General features: G+C 49.2%; 1 protein-coding gene across 3 annotated transcripts; it reads left to right on the top strand.

The window, feature by feature from the left end:
- The first annotated feature begins 812 nt into the window (after positions 1–812).
- DPF2 (double PHD fingers 2) lies at positions 813–20,614 on the top strand. 3 transcript variants are annotated; one of them, XM_030811183.1, is made up of 13 exons: positions 931–971; positions 1,490–1,653; positions 7,807–7,967; positions 8,378–8,485; positions 8,811–8,974; positions 11,097–11,189; positions 11,343–11,421; positions 11,932–11,973; positions 13,020–13,157; positions 13,284–13,412; positions 13,601–13,713; positions 16,215–16,296; positions 19,338–20,613. In XM_030811183.1, exons 3-13 carry the CDS (start codon positions 7,835–7,837, stop codon positions 19,412–19,414), a joined length of 1,158 nt encoding a protein of 385 aa, XP_030667043.1. In that variant the 5' UTR covers positions 931–971; positions 1,490–1,653; positions 7,807–7,834; the 3' UTR covers positions 19,415–20,613. The 3 variants fall into 3 exon arrangements, with proteins under 3 accessions (XP_003274239.1, XP_003274238.1, XP_030667043.1); XM_003274191.4 differs by lacking the exon at positions 1,490–1,653 and having other exon boundaries at positions 813–971; positions 19,338–20,614; XM_003274190.4 differs by lacking the exons at positions 1,490–1,653; positions 11,932–11,973 and having other exon boundaries at positions 813–971; positions 19,338–20,614.
- Positions 20,615–22,380: the final 1,766 nt, after the last annotated feature.

Genomic DNA, 22,380 nt, shown 5'->3' on the forward strand with positions numbered 1-22,380 from the left:
TTTTTTTTTTTTTTTTTTGAGACGGAGTCACTCTGTCGCCCAGGCTGGAGTGCAATGGCGCCATCTCAGCTCACTGCAACCACCCCCTCCCGGGTTCAAGCGATTCTCCCCCTTAAGCATTCCGAGTAGCTGGGATTACAGATACCTGCCATCATGCTGGGCTAATTTTCGTATTTTTAGTAGAAGCGGGGGTTTCACTACGTTGGCCAGGCTGGTCTCGCACTCCTGACCTCAGGTGATCCACCTGCCTCGGCCTCCCAAAGTGCTGGGATTACAGGCGTGAGCCACCGCGCCCGGCTACTGCTCTTCCTATTTTTTATTTATTTATTTATTTATTTATTTATTTATTTATTTATTATTATTATTTTTTTTTTGAGACGGAGTCTGGCTGTGTCGCCCAGGCTGGAGTGCAGTGGCGCAATCTCGGCTCACTGCAAGCTCCGCCTCCCGGGTTCACGCCATTCTCCTGCCTCAGCCTCCCGAGTAGCTGGGACTACAGGCGCCCGCCACCACACCCGGATAATTTTTTGTATTTTTAGTAGAAACGCGGTTTCACCGTGTTAGCCAGGATGGTCTCCATGTCCTGACTTCGTGATCCGCCCGCCTCGGCCTCCCAAAGTGCTGGAATTACAGGCGTGAGCCACCGCGCCCGGCCCCGGCTCCCGCTCCTCTAAATATTAGAGGCAAGCCTCGAATCGCAGCTGCGGGACGCACGCCAATCTCCGGTTGCGCCTGCGCGTCGGGCTCCCATGGGGTCCACGCATTTCCTACCCGGCCCCAGCGAACAGGCGTAAAGCTATTTCTTCAGTGCTCGCTCTCGTGCGCGCGCCCGGACGGCGCCTGCGCAGAGGGCGAGGAACCCGGTACCCCGGTGCGGTCCCGGCGCCTGCGTGCTGCGGGCTTTGGGGCCTCCCGGCCCGAGGGAGAGGAGCAGGGAAGATGGCGGCTGTGGTGGAGAATGTAGTGAAGCTGTGAGTGCTCTTTTCTTTCTCTCCTAGGGCGGCAGGTTTTGTAAACGGCCTGGGAGTAGGGGGCGGTGGGGGAAGGGACTAGGCGGAGAGAGGGACATCCCCGGGAAGGCCATGTTGCGACTCCTGGTGGGGAGGGCAACAGGAGACTCCGGAGAAGACGTTGCGCTTCTTTGGAAACTTGTGGAGGCCCTGATGGGGGCACACTGGAGCCCCGACGGGCGGCCTCCCTGCGGGGCTGTGTGGCCTCAGCGTTCCTCGGGGCTGACGGTTTCCAGAGCATGGCGCCCTGCCTGCGCGCAAGACTCACCGTCCCGATGCTCTCCCGAGACGCCTCAGTCCGGAGGAGCGGGGCCGAGGCCCGGGCGGCCCCTCGGCTGGCCCGCCGCCCACCCCGCCCCGTCCCGTCCCGTCCCGTCCGCTGCAGCAACAGGCTCGGCGGCCCCTGCGGAGTGCACTGCGGGGCTGGTTGTTTCAGTTCCAAGCAGCCCCGTGATGTTTGGGAGGATCTTGGGTGGCAGGTACCTAAGACTACAAATATTCTTGGGAAGAATTTGTGGAGGACCGGATCCAGAAGGGAAGGAACTTCAGGGGAGTGGGCCTTGGCCCCGTCCAGTAGCAGCCATCAAAAACCTGCAACTGGACTGAAGCCGTTCAGGACAGCTTAGCCTAAAGGGGCATCTAGGTGGGCATTCTTCCTATTATACGATACCATTGTGCTGGTCAGATTTCAAGCGAAGTTAAAGTTACTAGCTGTTGGGGCCATGGACACTGGCCTATGAACTGCTTCCTGTGAGTTGAAGATGCTTTGGGACTTGATTTATTCCTACAGAAGAATCAGAATGAGTTTTAGATTGGGTTAATGCCCGGTGGGCGAATAGAGCTTCTTTTAATGGGTATGTTGGGCTTGGTGCAAGGGTGGGAAAATTGAGTGGTGTCTAGCTGTCCAGTCAGAGTTTTTGGATTTTGACTGGATGAAGAGGTAAAGCTTCGGTAACTCTTCTAAGGGACTCACGGCTTCTCATCTGTCTTTGTGGTGGCCTGAGCCCCACTCTTCCTAAGAGCCTTTTTAAAGAGTAAGTTGCTTTCTCCCTCCTGCCTGAAGCCTTTCCTTTGAGAATGCTTTCCCACTTCCATTAAGCTAAGTGCCTTTCCTCCTCTTGTGGTTTTTTTTTTTTTTAAGTTGTTTTCTGCTCTATCCTGCTGTCTCTCTCAGCCACCCCTCCTCCCAACACTATTGTCTTTCTCTCCGATCTACCCACTCCAGTTTCCCCAGCTCTTTCTTCAGGCTGACATTTTTCTCAATTTAGAAATGACACTGTTGATCTACCATTTATCCAGTTATCCTTCCTGACTCAGATGTTCTTTGTTTCCCTGCGTCTTTGTTGACTTCCCTCATCCCATTGTAAGGGGATGTTTTACACAGGTGTCTCCAAAAATAAAAAGAAAGATTCTCATTGTACTGGAGGAGTATTAGACTTGCCTAGATTTTGAGAGTTAAACGTAGTGAGGCTCTTCGTGTTGGGAGATTTTCCTCAGGGAAATAGGGTTGCCAGTGCTTTCAAGTTGTGTCATAAGTGAGGGGTTGCCCATTTAAACAGAGCGTGACATCTTGTTTCTCTTTGAAAAACTGTAGAGATTGTGAGCATCACCAGCCGCTAATTTCTGAATGCCAGTCATGAGAAACCAACTCTCTCCTCCTCATTTCTAGCTGCACAGGGCCTCAGATCACAATTAATACGTACTCCCGCAGAATTATCCCTTTAAGAAGGGGCTTCCATTCTTCCAGTTCATTTGGAGATATGGCACTTCTCTTGATTATAGTGTGCCTAGTCTTCTGACAGCTGATATTATACATTGAGTACATTGAGGTCAGGACCGCTAGCTCTTCTTTTTTTTTTTCTTTTTTTTTAGACAGAGTCTCACTGTTGTCAGCCCGGGCTGCAATGCAGTGGCATGATCTTGGCTCACTGCAACCTCTGCCTCCCGGGTTCCAGCAATTCTCCTGCCTCAGCCTCCCGGGTAGCTGAGATTACAGGTGCCCACCACCACATCTGGCTAATTTTTGTGTTTTTTAGTAGAGATGGGGTTTCACCATGTTGGCCAGGCTGGTCTTGAACTCCTGACCACAGGAGTTCACCCGCCTCGGCCTCCTAAAGTGCTGGGATTACAGGCGTGAGCCACCACACCCGGCTCCTCATCTTGTATAACTTGCATCTTGTCCTGGGAAAAGAATTTTCTTATTTGTGAATTTCTGTCCCTTCCAAATGTGATGTCAGAAATGAAAGTCTTGGCTGGATGCAGTGGCTCACACCTATAATCCCAACACTTTAGGAGGTTGAGGCAGGCGGATTGCTTGAAGTCAGGAGTTCGAGACCAGCCTAGCCAACATGGTGAAACCTCATCTCTACTAAAACTATAAAAATTAGTCAGGTGTGGTGGCACACACCTGTAGTCCCAGCTACTCAAGAGGCTGCAGCACAAGAATCGCCTGAACCCAGGAGGCAGAAGTTTCAGTGAGCTGATATCACACCACTGCCCTCCAGCCTGAGTGACACTTTTAAGACTCTTTCTTAAAAAAAAGAAAGAGGCGGCTGGGCGCGGTGGCTCACATCTGTAATCCCAGCACTTTGGGAGGCCAAGGCGGGCAGATCACAAGGTCAGGAGATTGAGACCATCCTGGCCAACATGGTGAAACCCCACTTTACTAAAAATACAAAAATTAGCTGGGCGTGGTGGCGCGTGCCTGTAATCCCAGCTACTCAGGATGCTGAGGGAAGGGAATCACTTGAATCCAGGAGGCAGGGGTTGCAGTGAGCCGAGATTGCGCCACTGCACTCCAGCCTGGCAACAGCGCGAGACTCCATCTCAAAAAAAAAAAAAAAAAAAAAAATGAAGCTGGGCACGGTGGCTCATGCCTGTAATCCCAGCGCCTGTAATCCCAGCACTTTGGGAGGCTGAGGCGGGCGGATCACAAGGTCAGGAGTTTGAGACCAGCCCGGCCAAGATGGTGAAACCCCCGTCTCTAGTAAAAATACAAAAATTAGCTGGGCATGGTGGCATGTGCCTGTAATCCCAGCTACTCAGGATGCTGAGGGAAGGGAATCACTTGAATCCAGGAGGCAGAGGTTGCAGTGAGCCGAGATCGCGCCACTGCTCTCCAGCCTGGCAACATAGCGAGACTCTATCTCAAAAAAAAAAAAAAAAAATGAAGCTGGGCACAGTGGCTCATGCCTGTAATCCCAGCACTTTGGGAAGCTGAAGCGGGCGGATCACAAGATCAGGAGTTTGAGACCAGCCTGGCCAAGATGGTGAAACCTCCGTTACAAAAATTAGCTAGGCATGGTGGCGTGCACCTGTAGTCCCAGCTACTCGGGAGGCTGAGGCAGAAGAATCGCTTGAACCCAGGAGAGATCACACCACTGCACTCCAGCCCAGGCAACAGAGCGAGACTTCATCTCAAAAAAAGAGAGAAAGAAAGTCTTTACGGGTTCTTACTAGGAAAGTAAAATAATAGTACAGGTGTAGCTGATGATTGGTTTTGAAACTTTCTAGGCAAAATCTAGAGGCAGGGCACGGTGGCTCACGCCTGTAATCCCAGAACTTTGGGAGGCCAAGGTGGGCGGATCATGAGGTCAGGAGTTCAAGACCAGCTTGGCCAACATGGTGAAACCCTGTCTCTACTAAGAATACAAAAATTAGCTGGGTGTGGTGGCACACGCCACTCGGGAGCCTGAGGCAAGAGAATCGTTGGAACCCGAGAGGCAGAAGCTGCAGTAGGCAGAAGCTGCAGCGAGCCGAGATTGCGCCACTGCATTCCAGCCTGGGCGGCAAAGCAAGACTCTATCTCAAAAAAAAAAAAAAAAAAAATATATATATATATACGTATATATACACGTATATGTGTATATATACGTATATATATATATACATATACGTGTATATATACGTATATATATATATATACACACATATATATATATCTAGAGAACAGTGTTAATGTTAACTTGACATTTCTTGGTACCGGAGCCTTAAGTTTTTGTTGTTGTTTTGTTTTAAGAGGCAGAGCCTCCCTCTGTCCCCCAGGCTGAAGTGCAGTGGTATAACCTTGGTTTACTGCACCCTCAACTTCCTAGGCTCAAATGATTCCTCACCTCATCCACCCCAGGGGCTACATGGGACCACAGGCATGCATCACCAAGCCTAGCTGATGGTTTTTTTTTTTTTTTTTAATTTTATTTTTTGAGACAGAGTTTCGCTCTTGTTGCCTAGGCTGGAGTGTAGTAGAGCGATCTCAGCTCACTGCAACCTCCGCCTCCCAGGTTCAAGCAATTCTCCTGCCTCAGCCTCCCGAGTAGCTGGGATTACGGGCATGCACCACCACGCCTGGCTAATTTTGTATTTTTAGTAGAGACAGGGTTTCTCCATGTTGAGGCTGGTCTCGAACTCCTGGCCTCAGGTGATCCGTCTGCCTCAGCCTCCTAAAGTGCTGGGATTACAGGCGTGAGCCACCACGCCAGGCCTTTTTTATGTTTTTTTTTAACATTTTGTAGAGATGGGATCTCACTATGTTGCCCAAGCTGGTCTCTAACTCTTGGTCTCAAGAGATCCACCGGCCTTGGCCTCCCAAAGTGCTGGGATTATAAACATGAGCTACTGTGCCCAGCCTCCCTTAAGTTCTTAAGAGCTCACTGTCATCCTGTCTTGTTCTCTCTTCATGAGATTCAGCCCCCACACTTCAGTGTTTCATTCCCAGCCCTTTTACCCCCAAGACTGTTTGCCTGCCTCACGTAGCTCACAAGAGCCCTGACAGAACATCTCTCATTCATTCCCCCCAAAACTGTTTCCAGCCTCCTTGCTCTGACTTTGCAGCACTCGCCAGCCTGGCCCTGCCTTCCATTTGACTTCCAGTGTCACTATCAATTCCCATCAGCAGAAACAAAGGAGCTGCCGCACTCAGCCTTGTTGATCCAGTTTTATTCTGTGTGGTGAAGACGTGGCTGCCTCCTAAAGGCGAGCCCACAGAGGCAAGGCTGCCTTCTCCATTCTGCTCTCCAATGTGAGATTCGTGCGTACCTCAGATTACAGTCATTACAGCTCATTGAATCACGCCAGGCTATATTTGTGGCATTGCCATCTCTGTGTGTGGTATGTGTCTTTTTTACTTGCTGGGCACATGCTAAGTTATGCAGTGGTCTATTGTGGCTGCTCACTGAAAGACCCTGTCACATTCTAGAGCAGGGTTTGTTGGTATAGCCCGAGTTACGGACAGAAACCACAGAGACTTAATCTGTTTGCTGTCTCATCCCCAGGCTGTTTCTTGTAAAATCCTGATATGTCAAAGCTCATTTGGTCCAACCTCCTCAATCTATAGAAGAGTAACCAAGGTCCACCCGGGTTGACTAAATGTCCATGTTCATGTGGTGACTTGCAGGCAAGCCAGGTCTTTTTACTCTCAAGTCAAGTCTGACTGTATCGCAAACATCTTTATGAGTATTAGGGATACTATGAGAAAGAAATCAATTCTGCCCTCGATTTAAGATTGATTGACGCCAGGTACTGTGACACATGCCTCTTTTCCCAGATACTTGGGAGGCTAAGGCAGGAGGATCACTTGAGCCAGGAGTTTGTGTCCAGCTTGGGCAACATAGTGAGACCTTGTCTCTTTAAAAAAAAAAAAAAAAAAAAAAAAAAAAAAAAAAATTGATTGCATGTAAATATGAATTGATAGAGTTTGTTAACCTTCATTACCAAAGTCCTTGTTAAACCCTGCAAGATGAGAACAAGATAGGTTCTATATACACGCTTCTTAGAACCAGATAACTCCTAGCACTGTGCAGTTTTCCAGTTTTCCACTTAAAGGTTTACCCTTGATTCAGATTTCAAATTGAGTCTTTTGAGACCAAGAAGATTTTTTCCTATATAATTTTATTTTGTGAGAATGGAGAAGAACCCTAAGATGGGCCTTAGAGCAAACAAGTTTCTTATCAGTAATGGTGCTCAATAAAAGCTTCAAGGAACTTCAGGTACTTGTAGACATCTTCCATAAATGTAAAATTAATTAGTTGGTTAAAAACCTAGTTCAAAATTCAAAAGATATAAAAAGGCATATGGAAGGAAGTGGCCTAGTCACCCACTTTTTCTCCCCGCTGACCTGCACTTTCTTTTCCATTTTGTTACATAAATGATAGCTTTATTTGGCACTTCTCAGCAGTGTACATTGCTTTGCTTTTTGTCCCTAGTTAACTTGAAATTGTTTAATATCAATATGTGAAGAGCTTCCTTCTTATGGCTAAATAGAATTTCATTGTATGGATTTGCCATAGTTTGCTAAATACATTTTAATAAGTCCCCTAGACTTTGAACTCTTTCCCTCTGGAGCAGACCCTGGGGCAAGGATGTGGGAGCATGTAGTTTATTTGGGAGGTGATTGTAGGAAGGAGGGAATGAGGAGGAACTTAGGAGGGACTATCATCTGCTTCTTAGCCTCAGAAGGGTTAAGAGAAATAGCATCTTAACTAGCACAGGACTGGGCTTGTGAGACACATGGAGTGAACATTAGTTCTTTCACCTCTTTGGGGGTTAAACTTAAGTCTGATTAGACATATGATGAAATCACGTGTTCCTGATGGTAATTTATTTATCAAGTAATTCCTCATGATGGCCTAGAAAAGGGGCTTGGTGTCCCACGAGGCAGAAGTGGAGGCAAATAGAATGGGAGAGACAGCCTCCCAGTCCCTTGAGCCTTCTAGAGAAGCAGATGGCAGGGGAGAGGAATAGCTCAGCACCCTATGCCCCCCGCTCCAACACACACGCCTGGTTTCTATCTTCCCTGCAGCCTTGGGGAGCAGTACTACAAAGATGCCATGGAGCAGTGCCACAATTACAATGCTCGCCTCTGTGCTGAGCGCAGCGTGCGCCTGCCTTTCTTGGACTCACAGACTGGAGTAGCCCAGAGCAATTGTTACATCTGGATGGAAAAGCGACACCGGGGTCCAGGTGAGGGTCCAGACTTGGGAGAAGGGGACCCAGGAGCATAAGGAGGAAGAAGCCCCCTCATCTTAGGTGATGAGACAGTTGATAGGGTTTTCCCTACTGCCTTCCACCTATGGATGAATATGGTCTTCCTGTGATTAGAAACCCAGGGAGGATGAAGCAGATCGTTTGATACCAGCATCTTTGTTTTCTGCCCTGCTGAGGCCATTGTGTATCTGGAGAACTATGTGTTAGCCAAGGCCCCTAAGCTTATATATCTATTTTTCTTTTCCACAGACTATTCCACCTAACTGCCTAGGCCCTTACTGTCAGAATTCCTCCCTTGCTCTAGAACTCAAAGGGGGGCCTACTTAATTAGAAAGTGTTTTTCTAATTAAGTGGGTTAGGGCCTGACTTCTTTCTTCCTGCCACAGGATTGGCCTCTGGACAGCTGTACTCCTACCCTGCCCGGCGCTGGCGGAAAAAGCGGCGAGCCCATCCCCCTGAAGATCCACGACTTTCCTTCCCATCTATTAAGCCAGGTAAGGCACATACTTCCTGAGCAGACGCGTGGCCTGCTGCATGGTGAGAGCCTGCTAATCACTGTGATATACCAGGCCCAGTACTAGATCCCAAATATACTCAAATGAATATGACGTGATTCTTTCCTTTAAGGACCTTAGTCTAGAAGGGGAGACAGGTAAACAGATAAGTTATGGTGCCAAGTGAGCTAGGGTGTCTTAATTCGCGGGTGTGCAGAGAACAAAAGACAGTGACAGACCTTTGGTAAGCCCCAGCATTATGTGGACTCAGAGCAGTCTGCTTTCAGCCCTTCTGAGCCTTGCTTTATCCTGACCTTGCTTGCAGACACAGACCAGACCCTGAAGAAGGAGGGGCTGATCTCTCAGGATGGCAGTAGTTTAGAGGCTCTGTTGCGCACTGACCCCCTGGAGAAGCGAGGTGCCCCAGATCCCCGAGTTGATGATGACAGCCTGGGCGAGTTTCCTGTGACCAACAGTCGAGCGCGAAAGGTACAAGATTATCCCTGTGGCTGAGGGAGCTTTGATGGAAATCAGCCTCCTCTTCACTGGGGGCCACCCAGTTTCTAGAACTGAAATAGAAGCTGGGGTCCGGGAAGCAGGCGCCCTGCAGTTCTGTTCTTTCTTCAATCCCTGATTATTGTCAGGTACTGACTGGCTTCTCTGTTGCTTCTAATTATAGACTCTCATTCATTCACTTTTATCACAGAAGGTTATTATTATACACATATATAATTTTCATTAAAAAAATTAAAATAGGCCAGGTGCAGTGGCTCATGCCTGTAATCCCAGCACTTTGGGAGGCCAAGGCAGGAGGATTGCTTGAGCCCAGGAGTTCGAGACCAGCCTGGGCAACAAAGTGAGACCCCCATCTCTACAAAAAATAATAAATTTAAAAAAATAGGCATAGTGGCCTTCGCCTGTTGTCCCAGCTACTAGGGAAGCTAAGGTGGGAGAATCACTTGAGCCTAGGATTTGGAGACTGCAGTGAGCCAGGATCATGCCACTGCACTCCAGCCTGGGCAACAACAACAAAAAAAAAAAAATCAAAAGAAAAAAACAATACCGGCACGGTGGCTCAGCTGAACCAGCATGGGGGAGGGGCGGAACGAGGTCAGGAGATCGAGACCTGCTAACGGTGAAGTCAAAAATACAAAAATAGCTGGGGAGGGGGGGGAGGACCGGAGGGAGGGGAGATGGCGGAAGGGGGCGGAGTGCAGTGAGCGAGATCGCACTGACTCCAGCCTGCGACAGCAATGTTAAAAAAAAAAAAAAAAAAAAAAAAAAAAAAAAAAAAAAAAAAAAGAAATACCACATACTCTTTACCTAGATTTATCAATTCCACATTTTGCCACATTTGCCTTATCTGTCTTTGCTAAACTATTTGAGAGGAAACTTTTCAAAAACTTTTCAGTCTAGGCAACATAGCAGGACCTTGTCTCTGCTAAAAATAAAAATAAAAAATTAGCTGGGCATGGTGGCACATGCCTGCAGTCCCAGCTACTCAGGAGGCTGGGGTGGGAGGATTGCTTGAGCCCAGGAGGTTGAGGCTGTAGCTCTGCTCATGCCACTGCCCTCCAGCCTGGGTAACAGAGGGAGACCCTGTCTGGGGAGGGAGGGAAACAAACATTTATCCCTAAGTACTTTACTCTTTTATCACAAAAGTTTGTATCACGGTCTTTTGGTCCCTGAGGTTACACAGTGAAGCACACTTGGTCTCTGCCAACAGAGAAGATAAGAATACATATAAAAATAACAGCTATAAATATGCCAGCATTGGGCTAAGTGCTTTTTCGTGCCCATTCTCCTTTAGTCTGTACAACCTTATAGGGTAGGTCCTGTGTTCCCCATTTCACACACAGGCTGAAACAAAGCAGTTTAAAAACTTCCCCTGGGCTGGGCACGGTGGCTCACGCCTGTAATCCCAGCACTTTGGGAGGCCGAGGCAGGTGGATCACCTGAAGTCGGGAGTTCGAGACCAGCTTGACCAACATGGAGAAACCCCGTCTCTACTAAAAATACAAAATTAATCGGGCGTGGTGGTGCATGCCTGTAATCCCAGCTACTTGGGAGGCTGAGGCAGGAGGATCACTTGAACCCAGGAGACGGAGGTTGTGGTAAGCCAGTATCTTGCCATTGCACTCCAGCCTGGGCAACAAGAGCGAAACTCTGTCTCAAAAAAAACAAAACAAAACAAAACTTCCCACAAGGTCACACAAATAAGCAACAACATTTTCATTTAAACTAGGAGGCGAGTGTCAGGACAGAACCACCAATAGTGTGCTCCCAGGGCGGCCAGTCAGAGGCAGGAGAGGGCATGGCTACTTGCGGCATCAGGGCAACCTTTTGGAAGCATGCTATTTGATTTGGCCATGTGGCATGGTGGGGAAAGCATTTCAGGCTAAGGAAATAACGTGAAGCACAGGGGAAAGAAATCCCAAGTATGGAAGGGAGCAGGAGCAGGATTATAGCATGCCTGAAAGGCATTGGTGAGGAATGAGGCTGGGTGGGACCAGGTCACAGAGGAGGTTCTGGGTGGCCTTGGCCAATCTCATCATAGGGGAGCTTTTAGATGCACATATTTCTACCCATGCTAACCCTCCTGTCCACTCAGCGGATCCTAGAACCAGATGACTTCCTGGATGACCTCGATGATGAAGACTATGAAGAAGATACTCCCAAGCGTCGGGGAAAGGGGAAATCCAAGGTGAGGGGCCAGCGTGCTGCCTGCATCTTGGGACAGGGTGGCCTAGGGAATTCCTTATTTTATTTCAAGTGAGATTAGCAGCCACTTCCAAAAGAGTCTAACTCCTCAGGCCCAGCTACCAAAATAAGGGTGTCTCTTTGCTCTTCTTGGCAGGGTAAGGGTGTGGGCAGTGCCCGTAAGAAGCTGGATGCTTCCATCCTGGAGGACCGGGATAAGCCCTATGCCTGTGACAGTGAGTGCCTCACAAGTGGGTGGGTAGACCTTGCCTTGGACCCAGCCCCTGCTCAGGATATGAGAGGAGGGAGGGTTGTGTTTTTGCCCAGAGTATTAAAACAAACCTGGGCTCTCGTCCTGCCTGCTGACTGCTTCTCTCTGAGACCCCTGGGAGGCATGGGTCCTTGCTATATGACGGGTGGGACCTGCATGCTCTGGGAAAGATTTGTGCCGTCCTCTGGGGTGGGGTTGCTTGTGGGGGCCACAGCAGGCAGGGTTGGCCTCTCAACAGACGGCCTGCAGGTCTCCTGGCCTCAGTTAAGCCAGGGCCCCAGGAGTCTGACACTGAGTTTTTCAACGTCTGTTCTCTTTTTCTTTCTCTCTGCCTTGCCCCACTTCTGTCCCTCCACCCTGGGAGCACCATCGCCGCTGGGGTTTCTCTCTCGTTTGCTCCGCTTTCCTGCTGCTGCTGCTCCTGTCTCAAGTGTATCAAGGCCTTCTTCTCATGACTTTTCTTTCTGTCTTTCAGATAGTTTCAAACAAAAGCATACCTCGAAAGCGCCCCAGAGAGGTAGCTCTCTCAACTTTTCAGACTTGTGGTTTTCCTTTCCCTTTTTCCCTCTTCCCTTGTTCCTCCTGCCTTTCTCATTTCCTGGGATGCTAGCTTTAAAATCTCTGGAATGGCATGGGGGTAGGAGCAGTGGAACTTCTGCTGTGCTCTACTCCTCAAAGTCCTGGAGGCTGCCTTTACCATTGCTTGTCTCCCACAAACCTGCTCCTAGAGCTGCTCGGCCCAGTGCATGGGGTGGCTTCAGAAGCATTATCAGGAGCCCATTACAATCAGACCCTTCTGCTCCCTCCGCAGACCAGGCACCTGGTGGTCAGCTCATGTTCCCCACCACCCCACCACCTCCTCCTGCCATCCTGTCTCCCCACTCCTTTCCTGCTGGCCCCCTTGCCCTTCTTAGTATTACTTCTCAAGATGAAAAAATGCCTTGTGGGGATCTGCTTTCCTTGCTGATTGGCAGACCTGGACAGGGCAGTTACGTGGGAGTGTGCTTGAATTTCTTTGGGGACCAACTACCCAACTGGCGTCATTGATAGGATATCCCCAAGAAACCCATCCCCTGCTTGTTTACCCACATTCAGAGGAGATGGGCTCCATGGTCTGTGTGGGGTAGCATGAGCCTCCCACATTTACTGAGGGGTAAAAAAGTTTGGAGTCTTATCCACTTCTCCCCCTTCCTGCCACACCAAAGATATAGGAATATCCTTCCCTTTCCTGACCTGGAGCGTCCCAGACTGTTAGTATATCCCAGAGCAACTAACTGGTGATGGGGCGAGGGCTAAGCCCCCAAAAAGTCAACATGGAAGAGCAGTGGTGGCCATGGGGTTGGAGTTCAGGAGGGAAAAGAGCCCCAGAAGCTAGAGAGCCCCAGGGCCTGATGCTCCTGGCTGAGGGGAAGGGGCCATCACTCAAGGCCTGTCCCAGAGTGGAGCTGCTGGGGGAAGGGATGGTTGCCCTCTACCTCAGGTGGAGCCCCCACAGCTTGCAGGGGTGGGGACATGGCACTCTTGTATCTTAACACCTTTCTCTGCAATCTTCTCCCCACTCAGTTTGTGGAAAACGTTACAAGAACCGACCAGGCCTCAGTTACCACTATGCCCACTCCCACTTGGCTGAGGAGGAGGGCGAGGACAAGGAAGACTCCCAACCACCCACTCCTGTTTCCCAGAGGTCTGAGGAGCAGAAATGTAAGCTGAGGTGTCAGAAGTGGTGGGCAAGCAGAAGTTGGCCTGGTTATGAAAACCACTCCTTGCATGGGTGTTGAGTGGCTCAGGGACCCCCATGGGTGTCATCAAAACTCTTTCTCTCTGTAGCCAAAAAGGGTCCTGATGGATTGGCCTTGCCCAACAACTACTGTGACTTCTGCCTGGGGGACTCAAAGATTAACAAGAAGACGGGACAACCCGAGGAGCTGGTTTCCTGTTCTGACTGTGGCCGCTCAGGTACTGCCTCCCATGAAGGCTGCTGCTGTGCCCAGTCCCCAAGGGGCTCTTGGCTTGCTGGCCTCTAGGGCTGTCATAACCAGCCCACCTCGCTTTTCCTAACCAAGAGAAGATATAGCCACAGGCAGGAGCTCCTCTCTTCCCCCTGCATTTCCGACTGTCTGTCTCACTCACTTCCCCCACTACAGGGCATCCATCTTGCCTCCAGTTTACCCCCGTGATGATGGCGGCAGTGAAGACATACCGCTGGCAGTGCATCGAGTGCAAATGTTGCAACATCTGCGGCACCTCCGAGAATGACGTGTGTATCCCTGCCCCCTCCTCAGCATGGCTCCTGGGCTTTTACTGCTGTTTGCACAGTTCCCTCTAAAGTGAGCTTTCTTTTAAAAAGGGAGCAGGATCCCTCCCACATGCCACACGCCCCTCCCTAGCATCTCAGTCAGAACTCTGATTTGTTGCCAGGTATATGTTGAGTGCTGATTTTATGTCAGACACTGTTCTGGGCACCAAAGATACTAACGACAAACAAGGTCCCTGCCTCGTGAGATTTACATTCTTACAGGAACAACAATAAGCAAGGATGTAAGTGAGATTTGTATAATGTGCCATGAAAAAAATGAAACCAGTACTGTGGCAGAGAATAATTGCATAAGTGATTTATTCTGATGGTCAGGTATGGCTCTTCTGGGAGGGTGATGCTGGTGTTGAAATTTTGGTGATACCAAGGAGCCAGTCAAGAAGATTTGGAGGTAGAGCAATCCCAGGAAAGGAGCAGCCAGCGCCAAGGCCTTATGGTGGACAAGCCAGATGAGAGGGCATGGGAGAGTATGGTGGGGGATGAGATGAGAGGGGCAAGCACTGCCAGATCTGTGGGGCCTTGGGTTTTATTCTAGGTACAACAGGACACTGTCGAAGGGTTTTAATCAGGGAAGTGACATGATTATTTATGTATTTATTTATTTACTTTTTTTTTTTTTTTTTTTTTTGAGACGGAGTCTTGCTGTGTCGCTCAGGCTGGAGTACAGTGGCACAATCTCGGCTCACTGCAACCTCTGCCTCCTGGGTTCAAGCGATTCTCCTGCCTCAGCCTCCCAAGTAGCTGGGATTACAGACACGTGCCACCACACCTGGCTAATTTTGTATTTTTAGTAGAGATGGGATTTCTCCATGTTGGCCAGGCTGGTATCGAACTCCTGACCTCCGGTGATCCACCTGCCTCAGCCTCCCAAAGTGCTGGGATTATAGGCATGAGCCACCACACCCAGCTATTTATTTATTCTTTATGTATTTATTTATTTACTTATTTTGAGACAGAGTCTCTCTGTCACCCAGGCTAGAGTGCAGTGATGTGATCTTAGCTCACTACAACCTCTCCCTTCAGGCTCAAGCAGTCCAATCCTCCCACCTCAGTCTCCCAGGTAGCTGGGACCACAGATGCACACCACCATGCCTGGCTATTTTTTTATATTTTTGGTAGAGACAGGGTCTTGCCATATTGCTGAGCTGGTCTCAAACTCCTGAGCTCAAGCAGTCCTCCCACCTTGGCCTCTCAAAGTGCTGGGATTACAGGCATGAACCCACCATGTCTGGCCTTGTCTTTTATTTTATATTTATTTATTTATTTTAAGATGGAGTTTTACTCTTGTCACCCAGGCTGGAGTACAATGGCGCAATCTTGGCTCACTGCAACCTCTGCCTCCCAGGTTCAAGCAATTCTCCTGTCTCAGCCTCCCAGGTAGCTGGGATTACAGGTGCCCGCCACTACGCCTGGCTAATTTTTAGTAGAGATGGGGTTTCACCATGTTGGCCAAGCTGGTTTTGAACTCCTGACCTCAGGTGATCCACCTGCCTCAGCCTCCCAAAATGCTGGTATTACAGGTGTGAGCCACCGCGCTTGGCCTTTGTCTTGTATTTTAAAAAGATGACTTTGGCTGCTGTGTGGAGGGTAGACTAGGGACAAGGATGGAGGCTCATGCCTGTAATCCTAACACTTGAAAGGTTGAGGCAGGAGGATCACTTGAGCCCAAGAATTCAAGACCAGCCTGAGCAACATAGGGAGACCCTGTCTCCACAAAAAAAATTAAAACTTAGCCAGGTGTGGTGGCACACATGTTAGTCCCAGCTACTTGGCAGGGCGAGGAGGGAGGATCACTTGAACCCAGGAGTTTGAGGCCGCAGTGAGCCATGATCACACCACCGCACTCTAGCCTGGGCAACAAAGCGAGACCTTGTCTCAAAAAGAAATAGTCACTGGGCACGGCGTCTCACACCTGCAATCCAAGCACTTTGGGAGGCTGAGGTGGGAGGATTGCTTGAGCCTGGGAATTCAGGACCAGCCTGGGCAACATAAGGAGATCTTGTCTCTCCAAAAAAATTCAAAAATTAGCTGGGTGTGGTGGTGTTTGCCTATGGTCCCAGCTACTTGAGAGGCTGACGTAGGAGGATCACTTGGGCCCAGGAGGTCAAGGCTGCAGTGAGCCGTGATTGCACCACTGCACTCCAGCCTGAGTGACAGCAATACCCTGTCTCAAAAAAATATACGATAGAGCTTGGGCTTTAGGGAAAAAAAAAAAAAAAAAAAAAAGTGGAGGCGATTTGATCAGTTAGGAGCTCTGAAAGGACCCAAGTGAGAGATGACAGTGACTGGATCTGCGGTGGAGAGGGACAGCATGGTTTGCTACATAAGATTCTTATATCTGTTCTTACCTGCTACCTACCCCTCTTGGAAATAGCAGTGTCCTGTAGTGGCCTGAGGCATATCAGTTATTCAATCCCCATCCTCTTCCCTCTTGCCTACTTCAGGACCAGCTGCTCTTCTGTGATGACTGCGATCGTGGCTACCACATGTACTGTCTCACCCCGTCCATGTCTGAGCCCCCTGAAGGTAAGTTGCCCAGATCTTTTACTCAGAACAATTATTTTATTAGTTACTTGGAAAATACTGAGTTCTATGTTCTTTATGTTATCACTTACATATTCTTCCAAATTAGGGAGTAAAGCACCTTGCCTTGGCTCAGTTTAGAATGCCTTCCTAACATTTCAACTTAAAGGGTTTAGTGTTTGCACATTATCAGCTACATTTACAACAGAAAATCAACAGCCCAGAAGAAAGCAGATGCTGAGCCGAGATCAGTCACCCAGAAGGAATGATGTATTTTCTTCCAACCAGTCCAGGAAACTCAAGTGGTAGATTATCTGATGTGAAGCTTCTACAGTCAGCTCTTGAAATTTGATAGATTTGAGCATTTATTTCCTATCCCTTCCCCTTCTGAATTGGGAAGGGACTTGACTTTGGAGCCTGAATGGGTCAGTCTGCTTCTCCCATAACTTACTGTAATAATGGTCCAAGTTTATGAAACCAGTGGTGGCACTAAGAATTGGTTGCATCTCCACAAGTCCCCTTCCAGCTGGATTTGTGTACATAAACACCTCCTGTACAGAAATTCAGTAGCAGCTGGGTGCGGTGGCTCAAGCCTGTAATCCCAGCACTTTGGGAGGCCGAGGCGGGCGGATCACGAAGTCAGGAGATGGAGACCATCCTGGCTAACACGGTGAAACCCTGTCTCTACTAAAAATACAAAAAAAATAGCCAGGCATGGTGGCGGGCGCCTGTAGTCCCAGCTACTCAGGAGGCTGAGGCAGGAGAATGGCGTGAACCTGGGAGGCGGAGCTTGCAGTGAACCGAGATCGCGCCACTGCACTCCAGCCTGGGCGACAGAGCGAGACTCCATCTCAGAAAAAAAAAAAAAGACAAGCCAACAGAAATTCAGTAGCTTACTCAGAACACAAATGCCCAGGAGCTGTTACTGTGCACAAAGGATGTGGGCCAGCATTACAGGCAAGAGGAAGTGTGTAATTGTGTGATGTAAGCTGACTTGTAACATATTGGTCAAACTGCTGTCACCCCTCTAGAGAATGAGGCCACTGACAACGTCTAAGAGTCCTTTAGCAGCTGTAGGGGAGTACTCAGCTTCTGTCAGGCCCAGTTTATGAATCTGCTTTGGGGAGAAGTTGCATGTTTATGTTTTGTTTTGTTTTTTTAAACCATCAAACAGACGATCTATATTACAGAATGGCTTTCCTATTAAAGTTCTGTGGGACATTGAGGTAGTGGAGAGCTGCCGGCCCGAGTGTCCTCACTGTAGTGTTAAGGCAGCTGAGGGGCAACCCCTGGAAGTATCAGATGTTCTAGGTTCTAGGTCAGGGTCAGCAAGCTACAAGCTAAAACCTATGGACCACATCCAGCCACAGCCAGCTTAAATAGCTTGCAAGCTATTTCTTTTCTTTTCTTTTCCTTTTTCTTTTTTTTTGAGACAGTGTCTTGTTCTGTTACCCATGTTGGAGTAGAGTGGCATGATCTCAGCTCACTGCAACCTCCGCTCCCCCGGGCTCAGGTAATCTGGTAATCCTCCACCTCAGCCTCCTGAGTACCTGGGACTAGCAGCACGCCACCACACCCGGCTAATTTTTGTATTTTTAGTAGAGACGGGGTTTTGCCATGGTGCCCAGGCTGGTCTCGAACTCCCGGGCTCAAGTGATCCATCCACCTCAGCCTCCCAAAGTGCTGGGATTACAGGTGTGAACCACTGCATCTAGTCTGAAGAAAATCCCCTTAAAAATGTAAAAACTGGCTGGGCACTGTGGCTCCCGTCTGTAATCCCAGCACTTGGGGATCTCTTGAGCCCAGGACTTCAAGACCGTCCTGGGCAGCGTGGCAAAACCCTGTCTCTACTAAAAATACAGAAATAGCTGGGCGTGGTGCTGTGCGCTTGTAATCTCAGCTACTAGAGAGGCTGAGGCAAGAGAATAGCTTGAACCTGGGAGGCAGAGGTTGGAGTAAGCTGAGATCACACTACTGCACTCCAGCCTGAGCAACAGAGCAGAAACTCTTGTCTCGAAAAAAAAAAGAAAGGGAGTTTAAAAAAAAAAAAAAGGCCGGGTGCGGTGGCTGAAGCCTGTAATCCCAGCACTTTGGGAGGCCGAGGTGGGCGGATCACAAGGTCAGGAGATCGAGACCATCCTGGCTAACACGGTGAAACCCCGTCTCTACTAAAAATACAAAAAAAAAAATTAGCCGGGCATGTTGGCGGGCACCTGTAGTCCCAGCTACTCGGGAGGCTGAGGCAGGAGAATGGCGTGAACCCGGGAGACGGAGCTTGCAGTGAGCCGAGATCGCGCCACTGCACTCCAGCCTGGGGGACAGAGAAAGACTCCGTCTCAAAAAAAAAGAAAGATGTGCATGACACTGTATGCGGCTCACACACCCTAAAATATTTAACACTCTGGCTCTTCTGGCTCTTTACAGAAAAGTTTGCCAACCTTATTGACCTTTGGGTTAGAAAGGACTTACATTTTTGAGTCACATGTTTCTGAAGAGCTGATAAAAGCTGTGGATCCTTTCCCCTAGAATAATGTCCAAATGTGCATATGTATAATTTTGCTTATCATTTCAAGGCATTAAGGAGTAATTTTATTCAAAAAAATTAGAAGAATTCAGCCATAGTCAATATTAATAAACAAGGAATGACCCAATTGTCTTTCGTATAAGGGACAATTACTTTGTGTTTTTTAGTGAAACTACACAAGTCTTAAAACTGAGGTGCTTGACAAACTTCTGTCTTCCCAGGCTCTCTTCCTACTCCCAGAACTTCTGATTTAATAGGGCCAAGAGGGCCTGGGCATCGGTATTCTGAAGTCCTGTGGATGATGATTTCTTTCATCTCCATAGAGGATGATATTTCACAATATTTGAAGACTTAGAGGTTTATCCCGGCTCAGGAAACCATGGAACCTTCCTGCTGCAGAGCATCCCTCGTCCTACCTGTAGCTGATCCTGCTATAGAGATGGGGTATCAAGAGCAGAGGAATTGCAAGCAGGTGGGGATTGTGTGGGACCCATCCTGACCCCATTTTGCTTCTCTGCAGGAAGTTGGAGCTGCCACCTGTGTCTGGACCTGTTGAAAGAGAAAGCCTCCATCTACCAGAACCAGAACTCCTCTTGATGTGGCCACCCCCCTGCTCCCCGACATATCTAAGGCTGTTTCTCTCCTCCACTTCATATTTCATACCCATCTTTCCCTTCTTCCTCCTCTCCTTCACAAGTCCAGAGAACCTTGGGGTGGTTGTGCCAGCCTGCCTTTGGCAGCTGCACGCTGAGGTGGCAGCTCTGACCACTTCTGGCCCCAGGCCCTCGGAGAAAGGAGCAACACACTGCCTCTAGGCGTATGTGTGGCTCAGTTTCTCTCTGCTCTCCATTAAGTGCATTCACTCTGCTTGCCTTGGGCCCAGGCCCTGGTGATCACAGGGTTCAAACAGTGTCCTCCTAGAAAGAGTGGGAGAGCAGCTCACTTCTCTGTGTTCTGCCTCCACTCTGGTCTCCAGAGTTTTTCTGTCCTCTAGAGGCAAGCCAGGCCAGGGAGCTGGGAGCGAGCAAGCTGGAGCTTTTCATGCCCCTGTGCCGCATAGCCTCATCTCTTTCCTCCAGAGTGGCTCTCTGCGGCCCTGTGTTCCTGCTACAGAGGGTTCTTTGCTGGAGTCAGGATGTTCTCGGTCACCCTCCTGGCTCTGCTCTGTCCCACTCCACCCCACCCCAGGGGGAACAGCAGCTTCACCTTGTTATTCCCATTGCTCTCCTGGCTCACTCTTACGGGCGGTCTCCAGTGACTGAAGCATTCCCCACCCTTGGAATTTCTCATCTTCTGCCTCCCTTCTTATTCCTTTTGGTTTTGTGGGGAGAGGGGAAGGATCAGGGGGCCAGGCCAGCAGCTCGGGGGCCACAGGGAGATGGATAATGTGCCTGTTTTTTAACACGACAAAAAAGCCTACCTCCAAAATCCCCTTTTTGTTCTTCCTGGACCTGGGCATTCAGCCTCCTGCTCTTAACTGAATTGGGAGCCTCTGCCACCTGCCCCATGTATCCTGGCTCTCAGCTCATGGGGAAGCCACATCCCTTTCTTCCCTTGCACGCTCGCTAGCAGCTGGTAAGGTCTTCACACCCTGATTCCTCAAGTTTTCTGCTTAGTGGCACTGACATTAAGTAGTGGGGGGACAGTCCATGCCAGGACACCCTGGAGTAGTCTTCCCCTGTGGCCGCGGGCAGGCCCTAACTCACTGTCGCTTTGGAGTTGAGGTGTCTTTTTTTTTTTTTCTTTCTTTAGTTCCTGTATTCTAAACATTAGTAAAAATAAATGTTTTTACACAGAGCCCTCTGCTGGATGGTTTATCTCCTGCCTCTTTCCATTAAGAAGGCCATTTCATCCTAAGATTTCCATGATGGTGGTTTTTTTTTTTTTTTTTTAATGTTTTGAAATACAGCTTTTTTCCCTCCAAATTAAAATTTTTTTGTGGAACCCCAATATGTAAAGCGAATATAAAATTGGTTATTTTGTTTTAATTTGTTACATAAATTCAAGTTTATAACAATTCTTTGTTATAAAGAACAATGAAGCTGTTTTGATCAATACAAAATTTGGGTTAAAATCAACTTTAACAATCTATTTTTGTGTTTCAGTTGGTTTGGAGAAAATTCTCCTAGTCTTGGATACATAGGTGGAAGTGGTGACAGGTTTATAACAGTTGACCTTGCAATCTCAGACATTTAAAACAGGACCAGAAGTTTATATAAATATAATTAATAAGCAAACTAATGACATCACCATGGGACACACACAAAAGTTCTTGCAGGAGCAGGGTCTATGTGGCTTCACTTGCCTGCAGCGCTCCCGGGCCAGAGCAAGTGCTCTAGGATCTGAACTGCCCGCAGTGCAGCCCTGCAGCCTTTCCCAGGCAGGTTGATGTGCACAAAGTTTCCCTGAAGGCAAAGTGAACATGTCGACAGCTTACGTGGCAGCGCGTATGTCTTCAGTGTGTGTTTTAGAAGTCCAACTGTTGTTTTTAATGTTTTTAAAGGAAAGATTTGAATCAAGCAGTTATGGGCCTCCTGAAGTATCCTTTTTTCTAGAACATTCTGAAAGTCATCCTTGCCTATGGGAAGCCTAGGCCTGCCTGCACTGTTATGTTCAATAAATAAGGAGGGTGCTCTGGTCTGGGGATTGTGTGAGGAGCAGAGCACAGCCCGTCCTCATGCTTTTCCACTGAAGTAGGCCAGGCGGAGAGGGAGTACAGCAATGAATGCTCTTTGGCGGCTGAGTAGTCCGAGAGCCAGAAAAGAATGTGCAAAATAAGAACGCTGTAGCAGTCCTAGGTGAGGAAATTTAGGAAGGGTTTGCGGGAGGTGGGATTTGAGATGGGTCTTGGAGAGTTCGACAGTGTCAGCCGGTAGGATGGGGGTGCGGATGGAAGCCTGTGAGGAAGGCAGAGGATGCGGAGCTGTGAGCGGAGAGAGCAGCGAGGCTGGAGAGCAGCTGGGCTGCGGGTCAAGACGTCTGCGTTTAATTCGGGACTGAAGGTTAGCAGGGAAGGGAATGATACCAGATCTTGAGTTTAAGAACTTGAATCTTGTAAAGTACCAAATCTAATAAAATACTCATCCTAAATCATTACCGGCCCAGGCATGCAGTGTTTCCGTGGCCGACAGACTCGAGCCAGCGCTGTCCATGGTAACCAGCTTTTGTGTGGCTTAAAGCTTGCATCCATTTTCTCCTTTCATCGTTTCCCAAAACAACTCCGTGAGGGCTGTTAGCCCTGCTTGGTAGACGAAGAAGCCGATGCGGCCTAGGGTCACGGCCAGGGAGCCTTTGGGATGCCAAGTCAGCTCGGCGGTCCCCACACCGCCTACAGGGCTCGTCGGGCCCTCGAGGTCCGCGGCTCTTGGAGGCGCCCAGGGGAGTCCTGCAGGTTCCTGGCTCCGCCTCCCGCCCCTTCGCGCTAGAAGCCCCGCCCCCAGAGGGGCTCGACGAACCGCCACTTCCGCAGAGTCCAATGAAACTTAGCCGGGGGAGGGACGGGGCGCCACTGAGGACCAATCTGCTTGGGCCGGGGCGGGGCTGCAGCGGGTGGGTGCAGAGGG

Source organism: Nomascus leucogenys, chromosome 4, assembly GCF_006542625.1.
Source record: "Nomascus leucogenys isolate Asia chromosome 4, Asia_NLE_v1, whole genome shotgun sequence".
In the NCBI taxonomy this organism is placed as follows: domain Eukaryota; kingdom Metazoa; phylum Chordata; class Mammalia; order Primates; family Hylobatidae; genus Nomascus; species Nomascus leucogenys.

Bases quoted from the DNA above. Each gene is read 5' to 3' on its own strand.
- DPF2 (XM_003274191.4), top strand. From the start codon at position 940: ATGGCGGCTGTGGTGGAGAATGTAGTGAAGCT. The intron at 972-7,806 runs GTGAGTGCTCTT...TCTTCCCTGCAG, and splicing joins GTGGAGAATGTAGTGAAGCT to CCTTGGGGAGCAGTACTACA. The intron at 11,974-13,019 runs GTAGCTCTCTCA...CTCCCCACTCAG, and splicing joins CTCGAAAGCGCCCCAGAGAG to TTTGTGGAAAACGTTACAAG.